The sequence below is a fragment of the Mauremys mutica genome, chromosome 2 (assembly GCF_020497125.1).
Source record: "Mauremys mutica isolate MM-2020 ecotype Southern chromosome 2, ASM2049712v1, whole genome shotgun sequence".
Classification (NCBI taxonomy): domain Eukaryota; kingdom Metazoa; phylum Chordata; order Testudines; family Geoemydidae; genus Mauremys; species Mauremys mutica.
This window is the reverse complement of record NC_059073.1, coordinates 84,805,668-84,829,725: the sequence shown is the minus strand read 5'-3', so window position 1 is coordinate 84,829,725 and position 24,058 is coordinate 84,805,668. Positions and strand designations below refer to the sequence as shown.

Genomic DNA, 24,058 nt, shown 5'->3' with positions numbered 1-24,058 from the left:
TGGTGCTTGCTTTCCAAAGAATATATCACTCTGTAAAACAGTTATAGTTTAACCCCCTACTTGAAATTCTTTAAAGTACCAACTGTCACTATCCCCATTTGGGCATAGGGCTACATTGTCAGTGCAGGAAAACACTGCTATTATCACCTACAGTGAACTGCCCCCTCCCAAGAATTTATAATCTCAAACATAGTCATAAAGGGAAGTAAAGAAAGGGTTTTTTTTTAAACTAATCCTTATGCTGTCAGCTTTTATACCTTATAATACTACCTCTCACGCATTGTCTTGTGTTGGTCCCATATGAATGACATATCAACCTTTATCCCAGCTCTTCCCTTTTGCTCACCCACTGTACCATCACCGTCCATGTATGATGTAGATAAAAATGTCAATGATTGTTTCTGCTGAGGTCAGTTACCAGGAGTTCAGTGAATAACATCCTCATAACCAGGTCACTAATTGGGGTATGGGAAGACCTCTTACATGTCCTAGTTCCTTACTGAGGACTTTGAGAACCACACAGACCAGATTGCTGGTGGAGCAGAGCTTTTTCGGAAGTCCAGTGTCACCCACAATTGTGCGCGCCCAATTCCAGAAGTGGATCAAAGATGAAGCACAGCTCACATTAGCAAGGCCCCTTTTCTCCAGCTTGCCACTGGGTCTCCAACCTCTGTGGCAGTAGTCAGTCGTGGTTCTCTTTGCTCACACCCTTTCCTTTGTGTTTGTTTTGTTCATGTGGGGGTAGTATACAACAGTTTCCCTTTTTTCCTTCTCTGGGACTGAGTATTCAGCACTACAGAGGCTGAGGCCCCACTCCACTGCCTCCCCCCTGAGCTCCTCTGTCTCCTTCCAGGATGGCAGAGCAGCCACACAAGCACAGGGGTAAGTCCAAATAGTGCACTGTCTGCAAGGCAACTTTAACAGGCTCCATAAAGGGGAAATTATGCTCTGCCTGTTCTCAGCCAGCCTGAGCTTAGCACTGCTTAGGACATAGCGCTCTTAGGAGTCCCAACATGCCTGTCCATCTATGCCCCCCAAGAAGCTGTGACTCTACCACCCAAAAGCCCAACAAGGAGAGACAGGACAGAACTGGGAGAGGCTCTAAGGATGAGGAGGACTTCATTCAGTTGACCCAAGAGGTAAGTCCCTAGCAATGATCTTTTCCTCAGCCCTTAAGTCCTGAAATGGGTCCTTAGTGCTCTGGGGCAAGCAGCAGGGCTCACAATCAGCCCCCCCTTTCTCCAAGCTTAAGTCATGCAACACTGGCAGCGAGTTCCCATGCCCTGACCTGGAGAGTGGGAGTCTACAGGGATGACTCTGAGGAAAAAGTTGACTGAGGGCTCGAAGCCCTGCACAAGGTGAACTGCAAAAGACACCACCCAGAGCATAGCTAGGTAGCTACACCTGCAAAGTTCCCCCCTGCCCCCACCCAAAAGTATCCAAAAGATATTCATCCTTTGATCAGACCCCCTCCCGGAGTGTTATCAGATTCTGATTCTGAGCAGGACACAGACAAAATGCCCCCTGAGATGTTTGAAGCCACTTACAAAAAGATTATCCACTATACAGCTCCAACCTGAGCAGGCCCTTAAGGACAACCCCCGCAGCAATTCCCCTGCACCTATCCTTTGAGATAATCAGGAGGAGCAGGAACCTCCTGAAAAAGGCAAATACAGTAACAAGCACACACAGATTCTACAAACTCCAGGAGACAAAAAATGCCACCAATATGGCTATGGTCAATGCTACAGCAGCATCTCTAGCAAGGGATATGGTTATTCTGGCCAAAGGAGACTTTTTCCCAAGAGTCCATAAGATTGGAAGGTGGAAGCCACCCTCAGAAGGGACTTTGCTCGGAGAGTGGCTGAGAAGGCATCAAGTCATGGCAGCCACTTGCTTTGTTTGAGCCCAATGGCATGGCTGGAGAGCCTCAAAACCCTTAAGGGCAGGAAACCAAACCAATTAAGTCTGTTTAAGAAAATCTCCCTAGCAACAGCACTCATGGCAAATGTTTCAATGGCATCTAGCTCCGTTGCCAGGAGACACACATGGCTTAATCTCTATAAAGTTGATACTCACTCCAAAGAAAAGTCCTGTGCCCCTCTAAATTAACAGGCTCTCTCCTCTTTGGAGAAAAATTGGATAAGATTGAAAATTAGGCTTAAACCAAACAATCCCCCCCCCCCTCCATTTAGCACTCTATGGGAATACAAACTCACTTTGACAGAGATGCTCCTTTCAGCTATTTTCCCCACTGAAGTTCTAGAGGAAAGATCACGTGTGTCAAAGGAAAACCTTAGAACTGAGCAGCAAGTAGCATGATCTCTGAGGTTTTCAACTTCCAAAAGCTCTTTATGACAAATGAATATGCTTTTGCCCAGACCTGAGCCTGGGAGACAGGATTATTTTTTTTCCTGGATGAATGGTTTGCTTCAACCACAGATAGGGTGGGTGCAAGAGTCAGCTTGTCAGGAATACGCTCAAGGTAAGGGCTTCACCACGCTCCTCCTCCATCCAGTCTTCAGTCACCATTGATCCCACCAAGTACAAGCTAGTCCAGGACGATATCTCCCACCTTTGGTACATGGGAACAATAGGAGTTCCCCACAGAAGAGAATTTCTCAGGGTTTTACTCCATCTTTATTGTTCACAAGTTCACTGGAGAAGTCCTCCACCTCCTAGGGTTCAAAAAATGGATGAAGAAAATGAAGTTCCAGATGGATATCCTACCTTCAATAATGATATCCCTGTCTCCAGGGGATTTCCTTACCTCAGTGGACTTGGAAGAGGCACTCTCCACATTCCAGTGCTTCCCTGCCATGGCAAGCTTCTGAGATTAGTTTACAGCATGAATTGCTACCAGTACTGAACACTCCCATTCTGTCTCAGGGCAGGCCCCCCCACCCCACCTATTCTGAAAATGCTGGTGGTGATCACAGCCAGACTCTGGTCCCAGGGCATTTACCTGTATCCTGTTTTGGACATCTTAATCAGAGCCTTGTCCTAGGATGTAGGACATGGCCCCAAGATTTGGAATTTGGAGCTCCTGTAAATGCACAGTTCATAATAAGCAAAGAATAATTCCTTGAGCCCCTCAACAAGGATCATGCACCTGGGTGTAGAGAGAGAGGTCAACAGTACAGATCTACCCCTCAGTAGACAGATTCCAGAAGATTCAGAATTTGATATCCATGCTGGTCAAGTGCAGGAGCCCAACCATTGCTCATTGCTGGGCCTCCTGGTCTCATGCACAAGGGTCACTTCAGGGGTGAGATTCCACATCAGGGGCCTTTAGGCTTTTCTTGTGAAAATATGGGACCACTCCCTAAAGTGCAGGCAACTTCAGGTACATGTCCCAAAACAGGTTCTTAACTCACTGAGATAGTGGAAAGTCTGGAAAATTATCCACAGGGGTCTTTCTATATGCTTTCTGGAACTCAGGGTTCTCACCACCGATTCCAGGCTGATAAGCATACCTGGATCCCAAAATGGTACAGGGCATCTAGAGCCTAGGGAAAAGGGACCACAGCATTTATCTCTTGGAACCTGGGGCAGACAAACTAGCTCTTCTGAGATTCCAGAGCCCCCTAGAAGAAAATCATGTCATGACAATGGCTGCATAAATTAACAACCATGGAGGGACAAGGAGCGCAGCTTTATATGAAGGAACAATGGAGATAATGGAATAGGCAGAAACAACTCTCCCCAAAGGCAATCCACATAAAAGGAGAACTGAACCAAAAGGCAGACTGGCTTAGCCAGTGCAACATCAGCAATTCAGCATGGTGCCTAAACCAGAAAGTCTTCAACCTAGTCTTGCAGATGTTCGGTCCATTGTCAGTCAGTCCATTTCCCAATCACAAGAATGCAAAGCCATCAAAATTTGTCACCGGGGAAGCAGACCACAAGTCACAGGGGCAAATGCTTTGTCAAACAGATGGTCAGAAGTCCTACTATATGCATTGCCACCCTTTCCTCTGAGGGGAAAATTATCCAAAAGATCTGGTGAGAGGAAGCAAAAAGTGATAGTGTTAACTCTGCACTGGCCAAAAAGACCCTGTCTCTCTTACCTGACAGAACCATAGCTGGAACCACCTTTGCAGTTACTGGTGAGGTCCTGGTTGAGAATCCTCTGGTATCCAGATTCCTTAGAGAAGTCAGACTGGCCCATCAGTAGTTATCTTTCCTACATGGGATCTACCACTCATGTTGAAAGCCCTAAGCACTAATACTTTAGAAAGCCTGACTTCTGTATCACCAATTTACCGCTCCATCAAAACCTGTTTTCTGGTGGCCATTACATCTGCCAGATGAGTTTCAGAACTGGCAGAGTTCTCTATGCAGGAACCTTACTCCCTGTTTTTGACACGGTGGTGCTAAGGACTCCAGCACATTGTTGCCAATTGTGAATTCTCCTTTCCATGCCTCACAAGTGATAGTCCTCTCTTCATTCTGTCCAAAGCCAGAGCACCTGATCGAGAAAGTGTGGCACACATTAGATGTCAAAAGAATACTGAAGATTTACATCAAGCATTCAGGATCTACAAGGTGGTCAGGTGCCCTCTTTGTCTTCTTCCATCTGAAGTGTCAAGGACTCCATCTCCAAGCTCTTTCTTGCTATATAGATCAGACTATGGTTGAGGGGACATTCCTGTCCCAGAAGGAATCAAGGCACACTCCACAAGATCCATGGTGACCTTGTGGGTCAAAAGAGTATGTACTTCCACCACAGAGATCTGCAAAGTAGCAACATGATCACTGGCTAAAATCTTTATCAGACACTCTAGTGGACTTTGTCTTTCACAGAGGTCTCCTTCCAGAGAAAGTTGCTGTAGGTGGTGATCCAGTAATAACCTTGTCTTTTGAGCAATTCTGTAAAAGGGAGGGTTTTTTCCCCCTTCTGTTTGTTCTCTTATCCCTCCCTACTTTTCATGTGTAGCAGAATTATGAGAAATAAAATGCAGAATGGAAAATTTCTTATCTGATAAATTCGTTTATGAAGGGGTGTTCAACTCAAATAGTTTCAGATAGTCCAAAACTGATTTTTTTGGCCAATAAACTATTCAGCAAAAAAAACTTTCACCCAGCTCTAGTCTCACTACTGGTAAAGGAAACAGCTTTTCTCAGCTACTAGCTGTGACTGCATTAAAATGAGCTGAACCACAGTGCTGGGAAACTTATGCTGTTGATCACCTCTGGACAAGAGCAAGCAATAAAATATTTATTTGGTGGAAGTTTAGGTTTTCTAAAGAGGACTTAAAAAGGTAAAATTAACACACACACCCCCATCATAACTTTCTACTTCTATAGCACAGACACAGATATTAGACCACCACTGCTACTTCTACAGTAAATGCTCCAAAAATGAATTATGGCATAGGGAACTATTCCTTAGGAAGTGAGAGGCTTTGTTGTATTTGAAGATTGTTTAGATTGTTTTGGAGGGAGGGATAGCTCAGTGGTTTGAGCATTGGCCTACTAAATCCAGGGTTGTGAGCTCAATCCTTGAGGGGGACCACTTAGGGATCTGTGGCAAAATCAGTACTTGGTCCTGTTAGTGAAGGCAGGGGGCTGGACTCAATGACCCTTCAGGGTCCCTTCCAGTTCTAGGAGATATAGCTATATCTCCATTATTAACAAAAAACAGGACTTTCCTTTTGCATGTTAATTTGATTGTTTCCCCACTGAACATTTCACTTGCAGGAAAATAAACACCAAAGACTACTTTTTTTCCTCTGTTAGCTTTTTTTTTTTCTTAAGTGATGCTATCAAGTACTTTATTTTTTAATCTACATTATATACAGATAGAGAAAGGCCACAGCAGTTTTTCACCATATAAACCCTTTCAAAGTGGAGGGCTTTATGAAGGAGCTACAAGTGAAGTTCACTAATAAAGGCATATACCCAGTTCAGCATTTCTGAAAAAAGAGGTGAAGCATATACCTGTTTGTATTTTGCAAATTCATCTTTCACAGACTACTGCTAAATATCCCCTTTGCAAAATGTGTAACTTCCTTATTCTTCATATAATTGAGAAATCAGGTTAATTTCATCTTTGTTATTCATATTAATGCATAGTAGAACCTCCATGTAATTAATGTCAAGTCTATCACCTATAAATAGTGCACTGTAATATTTGTTATTTAAGTTCAATTGAGCAAAGTTTTAAATTTTGATAAATGATCTTTTATATACCTTACTAAACATCTAAAACTGGTAAAGTACTAAAGATTACAGTGCCAAGCAACACTGGTATATCACCACATTAAGAACTTCAGTATGTACTCAGTAAGACCATAGTCCTTGCATTAGTTTACAGTCCACTATGAACAATATCTGCTGCATGTAAACATGACTAGAGATAAAAATACATCATAAACTTCTGTAAAAGATAACAAAATATCTTCTTTAAAAAACAGAGTTAGACTATTACTGCACAATTTACAATTTTAATAAAATAGTACAACTTTGTTACCAATCCTGAGTTCGTTGTAATAATAATAAAATATATATATATATATATATATGGCCCTAGCTCCTGGTCAAGGTCTGAACTCAATCAGTACTTATTAGCAGAAGTCTCCCAATACTTGTTGCTGAAGAAATTCCACTAAGTATGATACTGTCCATTGAGAAAGTTATATACCAGGAACTGGCCAGTGCCACAGTACTGCGTTGCAAAGAGTTTTCCATCAGGAGTGGGATCAGAGAAAGCAATTTCTTCTTTCCTCAAGTATGAGCCATATATAAAATTACTCCTGTTTAAAAAAAAAAAAAGTAAATTGGTTATTTTTCATGAAGTGATAATGCGAAAGTATATTTTTGTATCTTGAAAGTTACCTTTCTTCAAAATTATTTTTCAGTTGAGCTGATCCTTATAATGGGTCTTTACTCTCCATGGAGCTTTAGGGCAAAACCAGACTGTCTTTCCCTGAATAGTCGGTCAAAGTAACTTTCCTAATATGTTTTAAAAGTATATATGGGGGGATGGTTGTAGCCATCAAATAGAGAATTCATACTTCAAGCTGTATGCAATGTGCATGTGTGCTACAGTATAAATTCTGTATTTTATAGCTACAGCCTCTTCTCTCCCCTCGCCCTACTGCATAATCTGAGCAAACAGCCATTGAGATTCCAATTACAAAAAAATTAATAGGCAGGATCAGTTGCACAGAACAAATGAAGAAAGCTTTCTTTCAGTTAAGAAAACAAGTTCTCCCATTCTTCATATTGATCCTCACAGTCCTTTACAGGGGGAATTAATCTGGAGCTCAAAAAATGATTTCAACATGAGATGTGTAGTTCAATGTAATGGCACAGCATGAAGTACCTTCCTGCTAAAGGCACTGTGAGAGTCTTGAATGTCTACTTTTTAATGTACAACAAATATATTGGTTACCAGATGCCTGCCTTGCATATTTCCTCTTAAATTATTACCTCTTGGGCCACAAAGCTATTAATTCAATGAAGCTCTCAGAGGATAGAGGAGTTCTGATATTCCCCCCAGCCATCTTTCCCCCCAACAGCTAGATGATAGATAAAAAAAAATTATCAAATTCTGCCAAGTCTATCACTTTGGCAGATAATATCAAAAATAGAAACTGAGTGGAGTCAATTATTTAGTTACAGTAGATGCTGAAATTCAAGAAGTTAAAGCTTTATAACCATTAAAACATCAATTGACAAAATATACAAAGTAAATATCCTTAAATTCTAAGTTCTCATGCCACATTTTTACTTTTCTTATCTGTAATTTAATTATCAATACAATTGTCAGTTTGCGTGACAGTAAAAAAATCTATATTTACCGACATAAAAATCCAACCCTTCCAAGCCTAGTGAGAGTATTTTTGTTTGTAAGAGAAAGATACTCTGACTTCATATATGCCTCAAGGGGTCTGTGTACATAGATGGTGCTACCCGTTTTTCACAGAAGGCACTCTGTTAGGAAAAGAATGAAGCCAAGGACGTTTCTTATGATGTGTAAAAAGGTAGTGTTTAATTTCTGAATAAAAACCAAACCTGTGTCAAGTACTACTTTAACTGCAGAATCCTAGCAGTGTCTTCTGTACCAGTACAGCTATCAGAAATATGATCTAAACCTTTATATGCAAGTCAGTGAGTGCTTAAGAAGGTGTTTGATAAGAGGGTCAAACTATCATGTAATCTGAGGATGGAGGTCTTTGGCTATGTTAGGCAGAGATGATGCTCTGAGAAACAATTAGACATCAGGATAAAAGTAGATCTTGCCTGATTTATAAACAACATGGCTGAACAATGTACTTTCAAGATGTTTACCATTAAAGGCATATAAAGGGAGAAAAATTGGGTCTGTGTCCTTTTGTTCAAATATGAAGTATTAAAGTGGGCCAAAAGGATTATTCTCTCCTTGACTTTTACCATAGGAATCTCACGTGTTTACCCCTGCTTTGCTTGATGTGTCCTTGTAGGGCCCAGGATTCTAGATTTGGAGCTCTCCAAGACCTTAACTGAAAGGTAGGACCTGAAACAGTTAAACCCACAAAACAAAAAGGGACATCAAGGGGCTATAGTGCAAGAATTCCAGAATCTGATGGATGTTTGCTGATCTGGACAGGATCTATATCAAAAATTATATTTCAACCAAATAGAATTGTGGCTGTGGATGAAGCACCCTTTGAGAAGAGCAGGCTAAAAATAGAGGTGGAGGGGAGGGGGGGGGAGAGAGAGAGAGAGAGAGAATGTATGTATATATATATATATAAAAAAAAAACACCTGTGCCCAAAATATGCTGATGTCAAGAATATTTTACTCTGAAGGAAGGCTAGCAGTGACTTTCTCACTACTGCATTTAAGACCATGTTTCTAGCTAGGTAGCGAGGGAGGCTCCTAGAGATCTTATACAGATTTTCATCTTATTGTTTTAAGAGCATGTTATCTGCTGAGGAGTCTGTTGAAGCTAGAATGGACTCTAGTGAAACAAAAAGAACAGGAGTACTTGTGGCACCTTAGAAACTAACAAATGTATTTGAGCATAAGCTTTCATGGGCTACAGCTCACTTCTTCAGATGCATAGAATGGAAAATACAGACAGAAGATATTTATACATACAGAGAACATGAAAAGGTGGAAGTACCCATACCAATTAAGAGGCCAATCAATTGAGATGAGCTATCGGCAGCAGGAGAAAAAAAAACTTTTGAAGTGATAATCAAGATGACCCATAGAAGGTGTGAGGAGAACTTAGCATGGGGAAATAGATTCAATTAGTGTAATGACCCAACCATTCCCCAGTCTCTGTTTAAACCTAAGTTAATTGTATCTAATTTGCATATTAATTTGAGTTCAGTAGTCTCTCTTTGGAGTCTGTTTTTGAAGTTTCTTGTTGCAAAATTGCCACCTTCAAGTCTGCCACTGAGTGGTTAGAAAGGCTGAAGTGTTCTCCCACTGGTTTTTGAATGTTATGATTCCTGATGTCAGATTTGTGTCCATTTATTCTTTTGCGTAGAGACTGTCTGGTTTGGCCAATATACATGGCAGAAGGGCAATGCTGGCACATGAAACAGGTAACCAATGCTAAATCCAAGCCCTGCTGAGGATACTTCCATTATTTTAGATCAGGATCTATTCAGCTGTCAGAAGGGCCCTTTCCAGGAAGATAATGGTCTTTAATTAAGGACCATTTAGATTTAGTGAGCTGCTATGTACAGTGAGGGAAAATTCCTTGTTGGACTCTGATGAAAATCATTTACAGGTGTTTTTGATGCTTTCGGTCTCTAGCATCTCCTTGATTTTGATTATCATGTGTCACTCAAGAGGGAGGATGGTCTCAAGCAATTCTGAAAAGCAACTATTTTTAGATTTTTACTTCATGATGCGATTCAGAAATTGTTGTTAGTTTATTTTTTAGTGAGACCTCTGCTCCAAGGAGACACACACATATATTTTTAAAGTTAAGGGGGGGCAAAGAGTTCAGGTGCTGAGCCCAAGAAGGAAGATTCCCTAGGTTCAACAGAGAATGCATCCCTAAATTAAAAAGGGAGGAACTGGTATCCATGGCAGTAAACCTGTCATCCAATCAAAGGGGACATTGCAACTGTCAATGTCTATGCAAAGCTGCAGGAGCCCTATACATAAGAAAGCTTACTATTGGAAATGCTGGTGCAGTCAGCAAGGAAGCTTTACTCTCCACCGTGATACTGTCAGGTTGCTGTGAGAATGGCTATTGAGCTCAGCTCTCCACTCACCCTGGACCCCGTTAGAGACTTCTGCTTTCTACCTGTCAGAGCTTTCTACCCGAGAGCAGAAAAGGTAAAGCTCCCCTTCAATGAAGGTCTGGACAAGGAATTACAAGCAGCATTTTCTGATTCTTTACTCTTTAGATTTGTCTGATGTTTTCCTCAGACAGAAGAGCCTACTGCAGATGGATTTGAACTCATAGGGTCTCTGAAAACAGAATTAAAGACGAATTAGCAAATGTAGGTGTTCACTTGAAGATATCAACTTAAAAGCAAGTTCCAGCTTTAGAAAAAAAAATACAAAGGTTCTGAAAACAAACGGTCTATAAAGGGAGTCCAGAGCCTACTGTGGGGAGAAAGGGATGAAGTGAACAAACTGGCTGGTTCCTTGCTGGGGAAGAAGGGGAGAGGTGGCCTTCCTTATTGATAGATTGGCAGTTGAACACACTTAAACTCCCTGGAAACTAAAGTCTACTGTAATGCTTAGTGGACCTGAACTGGGTGAAAAAAGTCACATTCAGACTAATGTTAAAGAACACTATTTAAGGAGAAGTGTAAGCAGGTAAGAAGAATACAAGAGGTAGCCCTGTGTTTTTGTGCCTGTTAACGTCCCTTTTTCCTGCTCCCAAAAATCCAGGAGATGTAATTAATAGATTAGGAAACATAATGAAAAACACAATTTATCTTAGGGTAAGAATGCTTAACTCCCATTTTCATAAATCACTTAGGCACTGTAGAAGATTTTGTCCCTGGTCTACTTTGACTAGTCCATTGTGGACAACATCCTGTCAGCTAATTTGACTCTTTACAATTGTATCCAAGCAAAGGTTGTTTTTTTTTTTTTTTAGGGTAAGCAAGCCCTATGAGAATACTCAAATTGTTAAAACTGTGTGTAAAACTGAGCACAACTTTCAGTTTTAGGTTTATATCCACAAATTCACTGAAAAGGTTTGAGCATTAGCCTGCTAAACCCAGGGTTGTGAGTTCAATCCTTGAGGGGGCCACTTAAGGATCTGGGGCAAAATCAGTATGTGGTCCTGCTAGTGAAGGCAGGGCGCTGGACTCGATGACCTTTCAGGGTCCCTTCCAGTTCTAGGAAATAGGTATGTCTCCATATATTATATTATATGGAAAAAATGATTGTCAGACAAAAAGCCTCAATGTTAAGTCAAAGATTGAGCCCCAAATTACTACAATTATTTATTTATTAATATTACCTAAGACACTCTATCATCCGAGAAGCGATTTTCTTCCGACGCATCATACTGAACACCCAGATTCGACTAATCCCACAGAGAGCAGGCTCAGGAGAAGTCGAGCAGCACCAGGCTTTTTGTCGCTCAAATATGATTTTCTCATTTTCTGAACTAACTTCTGGAATCTTCTCTTCTATAACTCTATAGCCCTGCAGACAATGTCAAACTTTAACAGCATGATTCATAACTCCACAATGCGTTACAATGCTTGTACAAGATAATCCATTCTACAGTAAACCAACACTTCAGTTAAACATGTTCTTTGATGAAGGGGCATAGCATATTAATGTATGTTTTCTCATCACAGTCTCAATGCACAGTCAAACTGTGGAACTCATTGCCAGGGGATGTTGTGAAAGCTAAAAGTATAACTGGGTTCAAAAAAGAATTAGACAATTTCATGGAGGATAGGTCCATCAATGACTATAAGCCAAGATGGCCAGGGACACAACCCCATCCTCTGGGTGTCCGTAAGCCTCCAACTGCCAGAAGCTGGGACTGGATGACAGGGGACAGAACACTTCATAATAGTCTTGTTCTGTTAATTCCCTCTGACACATCTGGCACCAGTCACTGTCAGAAGACAGGATACTGAGCTAAATGGACCATTGGTCTGAGGCAGTATTGCCATTGTTACATTCACACTTTAGTTTCATTTCTGTCCCCTTAATTTCAAAACTAGGGTAGAAGAATCAGAAGTATCAGGGAGATTTCATGTATGGCATTGCTTTGGTTTAGCTCCCGAATTGAGTGTAATAGCAGTGAATAAAACTTCTTAATGCAATTTAAATGGCTACTTTACTATTACCTTCTATTTTTTAGATTTTTTTTATTTGTTCCTTGTCCACCATCTTCGAGTACTTTTTGGGAGGGTCAGGGTGTCCCTATTACCACAAGTCTGTAAAATCAGGGCTTAAGTACATGGAGACATGAATATCTACATTTTGGAAATGCCCACGATGGAAAAGTCTTTACCTGTCTGATAAAGATTACCTTAGAAAGATCTTTTTTAATCAGAGAGTTGTGAGTATTTTCTGTCCTCAGAGGAGTACCTTTGTACAGGACCACATGATATAGGATAGAGAATGCTAAGTGCTGGAATTTCCAGTAGATGGTAAAATACCTGAATTTAGCTGTCACAAATAAAATCCTAAACGCCTTAAAATGGGTTCATATTAGACATTAATAGCCAGACCTGAATTTTACCTCTGTTGCTCTAGTATATCTAAAAAAATATAATTGGTCATTCAACACTGAATCCCCAGTATACACCTCTGGCATCTGATCACTTACCGACTGGATATGTTCTGCAATTAAACAACCAGTCACTTTTTTATCATTAGAAATAAAGAGAAGCGTCTTTGTTCTAGAATAGCACATGAGTGGAGCCTGTTGGAATCCCAGGTCATTGTCTACCATCTCTCTAATCTCTTCAACCTGTCAAAATAATAAATTAAAATTAACATACAGCAGAAAAGCTACATATAGATATACCACCCAATAAGAACTGCTATGTATATGGAAAGGTTCTAGACATATTAAACAGAGTGGAAGTGTTATTTTTCCAGAAGTTTGAAGGATTACTCTAGATATAATATATGGAAGGTAGCTATACGGATCTATTTAAAAAATGCTTAATTGCAAATATTAAATTAGGAATTTCTTTTGGTCGCCTTCCAGTAGTTTCAAACTTGATGTTAAGTCTTGTCCATTATCATGAACGTCTTTCAGGCCGGGAAACAGGATTCCTAAAATTAAGTGCAAACTTTGCTGAATTAGGCCAGTAAATGTCCTAATCAAGCTCCATTACAACTCTCAAATCCTAATTTTAGATGAGACATTTTTAATCTCAGAAAAAATAAGACAACTCTTCCTCTAAGTCTGATTGTAAAAAGCATGAATGGATTAGCAGACAAGATATGAATACAGCCAGCAATTTTGAGTTGACTGCATACTTCAGATAATATTAGTAACATCAAAAATTCCAATACTACATGTACACATTTAATTTAATCTAACCTGAGACATTATCTGTCAAGACTAGAGTTCAATAACTTTAAAAAAGGTGATACTATTGGTTCCATCTCCTAATCCAAGATAAGTAGAAGTTGCAGTTTTATAAACCAGATCTGAACTACTGCCAAACAATCATCTGATTTCCAGTATTAAGTGTATAAAATATTTGAAGTCACCAGTAATGAGTGATAAGAATTTTAGACTTCTCTCTCAGCTTTAAGACTTCCTGTACTTTGCACAAAAGTTTGTTGTGTCTTAAAAGATACTCTGGCAAATTAATTAGGAGTTTGAAATGACTGTTTGTCCCTCTCTATTAGGATACGTCTACACAGCAAAGAAAAACCCACAGCTGACCCGTGCCAGCTGACTCAGGCTTGCAGGGCCTGGGCTGCAGGGCCGTTTCATTGATGTATAGACTTTTGGAGCCCAAGCTCTGGGACCCTCCCACCCTGCAGAGTCCCAGAGCTTGGGCTAGAGCCCAAGCCTAAAATCCTACTACACAGCAATGAACCAGCCCCGCAGCCTGAGTCGGCTGGCACAAGACAACTGCAGGTTTTTCTTTCCAGTGTAGGGACACCTTTAGAGGCTAAAAAGCATCTGATAAATAAGCAGGCAATATGCAGAAGTCTTACTTTAATGTTATATTAAAATTGAGATTTTAATCCCAAAGAAATCAGGTAATTCAGTGTAAAGTACAGCATTTCATGTGATGACAATGTAAACAGCGTATATGTACATTTACTGTTAGATGAGACATACTAATTTAGAAAATTCTGTCTCAGTTTTTCATTAAGATCATACTAATAGTTTTGTCACACTAGAGTGGAGAGCTATGGTTATCATGGGACTCTTTAATTTCCTGACTTGTAAGGTTGAGAATTTAATTGCACACTTTTTTCTTTCAGGACAACCAGTCGTCAACACAATTCATTAAAGATAAGTAAGTGGGAGAGAAGTGTAACCAAAGCTGCAGAAAAAGGTTCCATAGAAAATGCTATCTAGAGCACAAAAAACGTACACATGTTCCATCACTAATATCCCTGAAGGTCTCCCAATGATACACTAAGTGAGGTAAAACCAGCTCAAGTTCATGAAATTTGACCAAGCACCCTATTGCAGGAAGTTAGCAGGTTTTTTTGTTGCAGTACTCTCCGAAGACCCTGGAAATGAGGTAACAGAAGCAGTAATCACAGGTCTTACACTTAATATTGCAGAGTACTACTGCTATGCCAAAAGACAAGTCATAAACTGCAATAATTCCTTGCTTGTAACGTTAATATTTTAATAAGTTTAAACGTGAATTAAAAATTACACAAAAAAATCTACTTCACAAGTCAAACCTATTTCTTAAACCTAACCAAGTCACAACTTCTTGAATATTTTGCTTAACTACTAGAAATGTAAAATCACAATGAAATAAATTACTTCTAATCATTGCCCAAATCAGATACTTAACTACTTATGACAAATTTGCTTAACTGCAAGTTTACGGGTATTAGAAAATTTTGTAGAACATGATAAAGAAAAAAGGTAATACATTTTGATACTAAAAGATTTTTGATCGTATGTTACAATTAATTTCAGTCTTAAATCTCTCTTGGATTTATCTGATCTTAGATTACATTATCTGAACTACAATTAAATTCACTATATGTGCATGCCAGTCTTCATTCTTATAATATGCATTTCAAAATATTTTAAACCTAGTATTAAAAAGGTTAGATTTATATTTAAATGTGATATTTCAGTTTAACAGGTTTAAAACTTCAATGACATTTCACAAAAAGCATTGTTTCTCTCTTCTGGTATTTCAGAACCAACCGCTAATCTTAAAAGCTGGATTTATCAGTTGTTCCATATGCAAAACACTAGCTGAAATCAACAAGCGTCTGTAATATATATTAACCGCAGATCAAGCCCTTATGATAATTTCTTGGAAGAAAAACAAATAAAATAATGCAATTTCTCATAACTTTCCCCCCTTCAATTGTTTACTCTATTAATCAAACTACAGACTACCTTTACTGTCATGATGAAAGGGCTTCATCTAGGATAGGGTGAATACATAGGGCTGAATTATCAGATGTGCCAAGGTTGGACTTGGTGCAATTGGGGAGTGAGGGGAAGTGGTAACTCTAAGCCTGCCGTGAAGTGTTCTGATAATTTTGGCATCAAAGAAAAGACTTCTTCATAAAATTAATTTATAGTGAAATAAGTTTAACACCATTGTAATCCTTAGAAAAAAATATTGTGTGGGTTAGAGTATACTTTATTAAAAAAATTAATAGCTTCAATGTACCTTTTTAAGTGCATACTTTGGATCATCAGGAAGAACCATTATTATCTTGCCATCAGGATATTCAGCCAAAATTCTCTCTTTCTTCCATCCCTAAGTAAAACAAACATTTATCTATACTGTGTACAAGATAATCCTTTCACAATCAGAAAAGTGACATACATCAATTTATCTAGATATAATCAGCCTATGCAATAACTAATTAGTGATAGTTCAGCTGCTAAGCAACCTGATCAATCTGTCTTATTTATCCACAAAATAGTCATAATGCAGTATCATTCAATGCAACATTCTGTGTACCAACCATATCCAGACACAACTCATGAAACTTTTATTTTAAAATTTCCAAATGAATGATTTTTTTTTGCAAGATTGTTAATCATGAACATTTAGTTTGAACTACAAATTCACTCAATATAACTGATTTCCCAACCTATAAGAAATATTTTCCAGAGTCCAGAAATAGAAATCAACTAAGTTTTTATTTTAAAAAATTCTTTAACATGGTTACCTCCACAAATACACTCTCCGTTTTAAAGTTCTGGCATGCGAAAGACCTCCAGGAGGTTTTAAATGAACTGATTGGCATGCAGTTGCCCAAAACTTAAGGAACAGGGTTTTTTGTTGTTATTGATCATAAACTATCAAAGCCACAAGAAGGAGACTATAAAAAGTATTATAACTACCTTCTAAGAATCTAATGGGGAAGGAGGCTACGTTGTGTGTATCTGAAGTTAAACATACTCAAAAAATTAGAGGTAATTAATTCTTCTTCAGATCCACACTCATGGTGATTAATGAGCAGTACCTGCATGGAAAAAACAAACAAAAAAGCCACTTAAATCTAGTAAGATGGGACAGATCCAGAAATTAGAAATCGAGTTGCTTTGACGGGATTCTGAAAATATTGAATACAAAAGAAATGAGGAACACTTAACTAGCTGACCTGTAAGTCTCACACAAAGCACCTTTATGTAAAAAGCCTTTGAAGAACCAATACAGATGGAACGATTTTCTCAGTGACGTGTACCATCCGGCTTAAGTAAAATTTTAGCTGACTAAAAAGCAAACTGGATTTGGCACTGACAATGCCATATGTACTACCAAAACAGGGCAAGTTTCAGAAGGGTTATTTCTACTTCATTTTTTAATTATATTGATACTTTCAACCACTCTTTCCTAAACAAGATGTAAGATGACACTTTTAGAAACAACTGGTATCACAGATTTTCACTTGATGCCAGCAGTGAAAACTGGCACAAGAGGGCTTTTTAGAACATATGCTGTTTCCCAATGATGTTACTGTTGAAAACTAATATCAAAGAGATGTCATGCATAAGTTTAGTTTCAATCCTGCCCCCTTCCCCTCTCAATGATAGCACTGAATACTAACAGAGGGGCAGGCCAATCGAATGATGGTAAAATTCTGCTGCTGGGGCACAGCAAACAGCATTATTTTGGCACGAGGGTAGTGTAACAGCAGCACTTGTGAGAACTTGATCTCCAGTTAGAGCAAATGTAAAGTCTCCTAGATGAAGCAGGGATTAAGCCATCATCTGTTTTTGGTGTCTCACGTCAATCTCCCCCAGCTTCCATCAGCTACTCCGGACCAACTGAGAAAGTCACTCAGCTGGTGTAAGTAACATGACGATAATCCTACCATAACAGCATCCTGAGTGCTGTTATCCCAACACAAAGATGCAGCCTTATATTTTTGGTAAAATCACAGAGTAAATTCCAAGTAGAGTTGGTCAGCTATTTTTCATCAAAATGAAAGTCTGACAAAAGTAGAAAAATTATGAAAATTGTTTTTTCCAGAACAGCTCTAATTCCAATGAGTACTGTCTAACTATTGGGGTGGGATGTTGCCTCATTCTGCTGCCACTGCTTTCAAGACAAGTAGTATTTTAGTAGCATGACTTATCTACAGTGGAGAATTCAATAAAATCAGCAGGAATTAAATCATGAAGGACAAATGAAGCTGCCTCTAAATATTTGCAGGATTCTTTTTTAAATTGATTCTGTTTCTCTCATTTTCTGATTTTTTTAAAAAAGGAACTGAATATATTTTAGTACAAGATATTCATTATTCATTTCCAAATGCCAGAGGCTTAGAATTAAGCCACAAAGGTACAAGTAGGGCTGAAAATTTATATTTTAAAGTCTTGCCATGCACCTTATGAGTATTCAGAGAAAGATTTAGAATTAATTTGATTTTACAGCAGAGGGTAGAAAGCAAGTTTAAAAATGTATCCACGTTTTGATTTCTGGAGTTAGCTGTAGGCATTTCCAAAAGTTAATAGGTTTAAACAAATATCTTTTGTCAGCATTCCTGTTGTTGTTCATGCACTGTAAGGACTAAGCTACATTTTTTCATTATACAGTGTTGATAGAAACACACCAAAAGATCTCAAGGTGGTGGTGTTATTCTCAGATTAAAGCTTCCAATCAGTAATAATTTTTAAAATTAAATATCTGCAAATATATCCAATACGATTTTAATAACAGTATCATTTATGGAATTGAGGGCATATTTTCCTTTAAAGGAAACACACCTACCTACACTCACATTAAAATACAATTAAGTGAAAATGTGCCTTCAAAAGATCAAATTGCAAGGCATTTACATCACAGAGAGCTGAAGGGGGGAGCCTCCTTGAACTAAGGGTAGGATACACAAAACGACATTAAAATTAAAGTACTTGTGCTCTTCTACAAAAAGCGCAAAGGTAACATATCTGCAGATGTAAACACGTTTTGTAATATTCTATTGTAGAACCACAGGAAGTTGGCTTCTCTTCTCTCATTTTTATTTACATTCCTTTTAAGGCATCCATTTTGTCAAGCCCAAATTTTACTTAATTTTATTTTAATACAAGAGGTTTGGAATGACGAAGTCTACATTTAATATTAATGCCTGTAAGAAATAGAAACTTCTTCCTATATGCCTATCAACAAGCATTTGTTCTGCATGGTCAGGGAAAAGGGTATGATTGTAGCATATTATACTACATGTGAAAATTCCAGTGATTTCTACAAAACTGCACCATTAGAAATTACAAATGTACGTTGTAAAGGTGCAAATATAAACCTGTTTGCTGTGCCCAAACCAGCACTTCTTCCAACTGCTGCAACACTAGTGCCTGATGGGTATCCATCCTGTAGTTCACAGCACAGGTCCTCAAAGAAGGGGTTTGAGACAGTAGCAGTCCACAGATCATAGAATCATATAGTCTTTAAGGGATCATTATGATCATCTAGTCTGACCTCCTGCACACTGCAGGCCACAGAATCTCACCCACCCACTTTAGTTTGAACAATACAAATTATTTTTCATTTAATATATATTTTGTAACTTAAAATGGAATCATTATTGCACTAAAATTCTATTTTCTGAAATAGACTGATAATGGTCTCCACTACATCTCAATAAAACAGAAAATTTGTACACAGAATTATAGACCTGAATATTCAAAATAATAAATTATTCAGAAGTACAAGAAACATTGCATATTGCAAAGCAGTTGCTGAAGCAATTGCAGCATTATGGCACTGTGAAGGGAACACTAGTTTAACGGTGTGGCTGTAGGGCATCATTTTGTTTACCCTGGGTGCAAAGTGATGATACAAAATACAATTGAGCTTTGCTCCAAGCAAGTGCAATTTCGATGGTGCTAGCAACTCATGTATTCTTTGTAAGCACTTGCGTGAGTACATGTGACACGTTATCTAATTAAAATATGACCACGCAAACCAATGTTGCTACCACTGTTATATAATTGCAGCAAATCTTATACAAAAAGTATGACACATGGCCAGAAAGGGTTAAGCAGCTTGCAGGTTAAATAACCCGGAGCCAACTTTTAGAGACGTTAGAAAGTATGCAAATTGTCATTAGGGCCATTCCATGCTAGATAGGCTAGAACTTTGATGTGCAAACCTGTACTGTTTTAGTATTACCTCTAAGTCTATTTGTGTGTATTACATGGTTACCATTAAACCAGATATAAGCAAACAGAGTTCCTGTCCGTCATCATAGCTATTAATTCAGAGATCAAAAGAGAATAAACATTTAGATATCAGAGGGGTAGCCGTGTTAGTCTGGATCTTTAAAAGCAGCAAAAAGAGTCCTGTGGCACCTTAAAGACTCACAGACGTATTGGAGCATGAGCTTTCGTGGGTGAATACGCACTTCGTCGGATGTAGTGGAAATTTCCAGAGGCAGGTATAAATATGCAAGCAAGATCTCTAGCCTGATTCTTGCTTGCATATTTATACCTGCCTCTGGAAATTTCCACTACATGCATCCAACGAAGTGGGTATTCACCCACGAAAGCTCATGCTCCAATACGTCTGTTAGTCTATAAGGTGCCACAGGAAACATTTAGATGAATTTGGGGTGCAATAATGTCTTTTTGAAGTTTGTGACAGACTCCCTAATGGATAAATTGACCTATGTTCACTTGTGTAACTAATTACTGGTGGTGCTTAGGAAATAAGCCTCCATGATTGCCTATTGTTCGCCGAAGTACTCCAACCCGTCAAAGAAGGCCTGAAACTATATAAAAGGGTTGGGTCCTAATCCTTTTTATCTCAGATCTGTTTGGAGCTTCATGCAGGGGAAGCTTAAGCTATAAGGCTGAGATCCCAGTCCTGACTGGGCCACCCTGAATAGAAGAAACATTGCACTATAACCTATGGCCTAATTCTGAAAGAACTCTTTGCAGCTACAAAGCTCACCGCCTCTGCTATGACTCTGAACCTCAAGAATTGTACTCATGTCTGTATGTGCACTGATCTTTTAACCAATACTCTCTATTCTAATAAATTTTAGTCTAGTTAATAAGAATTGGCTGTAAGTGTGTATTTGGGTATGATCTGGAATATTCATTAACCTGGGAGGTAATGTATTTGATCCTTTGGGATTGGTAGAACTTTTTTATATGATGAATAAGATTTTCAGTAATCATCATATTTGACTTGGGTGTCTGGGTGGAGACATGAGGCTTACTTTAAGGGAACTGTGTTGTTGGCTTCTAGGTAACCAGTGAGGTATTACAGAAGCTGTTCTGTGCTGGTTTGGTAAATCTACGTATTGGAATATCCACGATCTTTGGGAATTGTCTGTCTCATTCTTTGCAGTTCACCCTTATTGCGTGACCTCAGTTGGCTCCCCTAGGACTCCGGTCACAACATGAATGGGGTTACCAGCATAGCAAGTGTCCACTGTGGCATTAGACCCCTTATACTTCATAATATTATTATACGAGTATGGCATAATTGTGATGTATTTTGTGCAAGATGAGGCATGAGATATCATTGAAAAGGTTATGATTTACTGAATAGAATTATCCTACTTGTATGATTTTGGTATCTGAAGTTAGGAATATTGTCTATGCATCTATTAGAAATGTGTTTACACCTGGGGAAAAGATTGCCAGCCTAGATGGCTGTCTGAGAAGGGCCATTAGCTTGGACACAAAAGGTTCCTGCCATATGCAAAAATTATTTAATGCAGGGGAGTGAAATCAGAGGTTTTTCACTGACTCCCCACCCTAAAGAGACTCTTGGAAACACCTGAGGAACAAGGACTAAACTGGGGCGTGGGCACGCGGGGAAAAGTGCTGGACCCAGGCTAGAGGGGTTTCTAGCCTTTGAAAAAGAATACCTGGGGTTTTTAAGCTGCAAGCAAGGGCAGCTGACCCATTAAGAATCTCTACAACTGGCTTAAATCATCTTTTAGTGTGAGAAATTGCTACTCATATCCAATCTTTTAATATATTAAGCTTAGATTGCATTTTTGTTTATTTGCTAGGTAATCTGCTTTGATTGGTCTGTTAAACCTTTTAATTACTTAAAATCTATCTTTTGTAGTTAATACACTGGTTTTAGACAAGGCAAAAACAAATGTATGTGGGAGTCATAACTTGGAGCAAAAAGCTGTGTATATTCCTGTCCACATTGAAGGAGGCGGCAAATTTCATGAGCTTATGTTGTTCAGTTCCTCAGTGCAGTGCAAGATGGTATAGTTTTGGGTTTACCCTCCAAAGGGGGAGGTGCACTTGAGTAGCTGGGCAGTTCCTTAGCTGAAGCCTTCCCATGCAGAGCTGATCTCAGAATCTGTATGTAGCTGCAGCTGGGTAACTCTCTACCTGTATGTGTTCTGGAGGGGACTTGAGGGCCTGTCACAGCAGAACAGTGTGAAGGGAGCCCAGGTTGGTGGGTCAGGCGGGCTCAGTGGTACCCCAGTGCCAGGTGGCATCCTCAGGGGAACCCGTCACAGTCTGCAATGCCAAAATTCTCTTATATAGACTTGCCTTTAAACCATGTAAGCTAAGAATACCGTAGAATGCATTAACTCTGAATTTCCCAACTTTCACAAGTTCGTACAAACTTAAATACAATAAGATTCCAGAAATTGTTTGTTGTGCCACATGATCTTGACTTGTCTACAAAAATAGGTTCCCAAAAAAATTTACCCTGAAGAGTAGATAATGTACTCAGATTCTTCTTGAAAATATTTAGTTATGGATGAAAGAAATCACTCGATATTGTTAATTCTGCTAAGGAACTTCACAAGTTCTTTTCTTGATTATGCCTTTAACAGGAATGTCTTTCTGAAATTAAATTCTAAGAGTGAACCTTTGTACGTTGCATCCTTGACACTCTGTGAAGATGGCAAAGGAACAGGGTGTACAGCTTAGAGTGCAGAACTGAAATAAGGTGATCTGGATTCCTATTTCCAGCTCTGCCACTAATTGAGTGACCTTGGGCAAGTCACAACTTCTCTTTGCCTTCATACCCTCACCTGTAAAATGAGGTATTACCTCTTAAGGGGTGTTGAGATTTTGATTGTAGAATGCTTCATGATTCTTGGATGAAGGGTGATAAGTACACAGTATTATTAAGGATTAAAATAAAATTAAGACATTTTTAGAACAGTAAAAGAAAGGTGATATCAAATAGCATGAGCTATCCTATTTGAAATATCAGCAAGTCTTATTCTGCGCAGAGTATCTATCCTCATACTCAATAATTCAGTATGATTAAGAGAAAACAGAGGTCTTTTGTTTACCTACATCTTATGAAGATGAATGTTCAGTTTTATCTTCAATACCAATATCCTACTAAATTCCCAAATTCCAAAAGAGTTGTTATAAATGCTTTAAGCCAATAGAAATTACAAATAGCTTGAAGTCTTATCTTTGGGGTTTGGTGACCCAAAGAATTATGAGCATGGGTTCCAAGATATATTCCCAGCAGTAAACAGTGATTTACACTTACTATTCAGACTAGATGTGATCCAAGACACTTTCTCCCTACACACAATCATGCCTGAGTCACAGTCTTACTGCAACTAGAGATGGACTTCATGTGAAAAAATATTGTGAGATCATGTAATTAAAGATTGTATCACAGAGCACTGAATTCAGGTGGTCTGTAAAACTTTAATTCTGCAATCTCCTAACTTCTGAGTGCTGGACTTTGCTACCTTAATAATGTTATTTTAAAACACAGAAATGTGTGTAATTTCCTAGGTTTTTAAGAAAACTGAAAAAATAGAAATTCCATATCAACATCTCCACTGATCATCGGCAGAGCTGGAACCTAATTAATTACACAGACCTGTGCCATCTGAGCAATAACTGATAGCAGTAGTATGTTGACATGCACTACAAGAGGATGGAACACTTTACTAGTGGGTTTCACAGGTATGTGCTGAAAGCAGAAGAATGACAAGTCTCTAGAATCTAGAGTTCCATTCCAGGCTCCGTGCTTTAGTGGGAACAGACTCCTCTATACCATCTTACATACCTAGTCACTATTCCAGTCCTGTCTTCCGCCATTCCTGGCTCCTTGTCTCAGTTCCATTCTCTTCACCCTCAATAGTTCTAGTCTTCATTCTTCACACTTCTCATCTCAGTGCCCAGCACATCCTAGGTTCACCCCTCCAAACTCCATGTCCAAGACTAAACCTCCCCCATGCACTTTAAGTCTCTGTTCCCTGCGTTGCAGCTCCACGGCCAGTTACCTCCCCATTTCCCCCTACAACATTTCCCATCCCTACTGCCTTAGTCCCCAGTATCCCACCCCCACACTTGGTTCCTTGTTCCAATCTTTGTCCAGACTCTACCAGGTCTCCCCTCACACCCTGGCTCCTTGTCACCTCTGTATCCCCTCCCACTGGTTCTCAGTCTCCTCACCTGGCTTCCTGTTCCAGTCACCTGCTCACTCCAACTCATAGTCCATGTTTCCCTCTCCTCAAAGCTCC

The 24,058-nt window shown here is 39.1% G+C and overlaps 1 protein-coding gene across 3 annotated transcripts in view; it reads right to left on the bottom strand.

Moving 5' to 3' along the window:
- Nucleotides 1–5,711: 5,711 nt before the first annotated feature.
- The window catches only part of ESCO1 (establishment of sister chromatid cohesion N-acetyltransferase 1), a 52,896-nt gene continuing 34,549 nt past the window's right edge, over nt 5,712–24,058 (bottom strand). For 2 of the 3 annotated variants that reach the window (XM_045004962.1, XM_045004963.1), the window contains 4 exons: nt 15,790–15,879; nt 12,768–12,911; nt 11,436–11,623; nt 5,712–6,758 (listed from right to left, as the gene is read on the bottom strand). In XM_045004962.1, the coding sequence (XP_044860897.1) occupies nt 6,611–6,758; nt 11,436–11,623; nt 12,768–12,911; nt 15,790–15,879 (570 nt within the window). In that variant the 3' untranslated portion in view covers nt 5,712–6,610. Of the gene's footprint in view, nt 6,759–11,435; nt 11,624–12,767; nt 12,912–15,789; nt 15,880–16,472; nt 16,595–24,058 lie in introns of those variants that run through there. The other variant, XR_006576866.1, reaches the window with a different exon arrangement.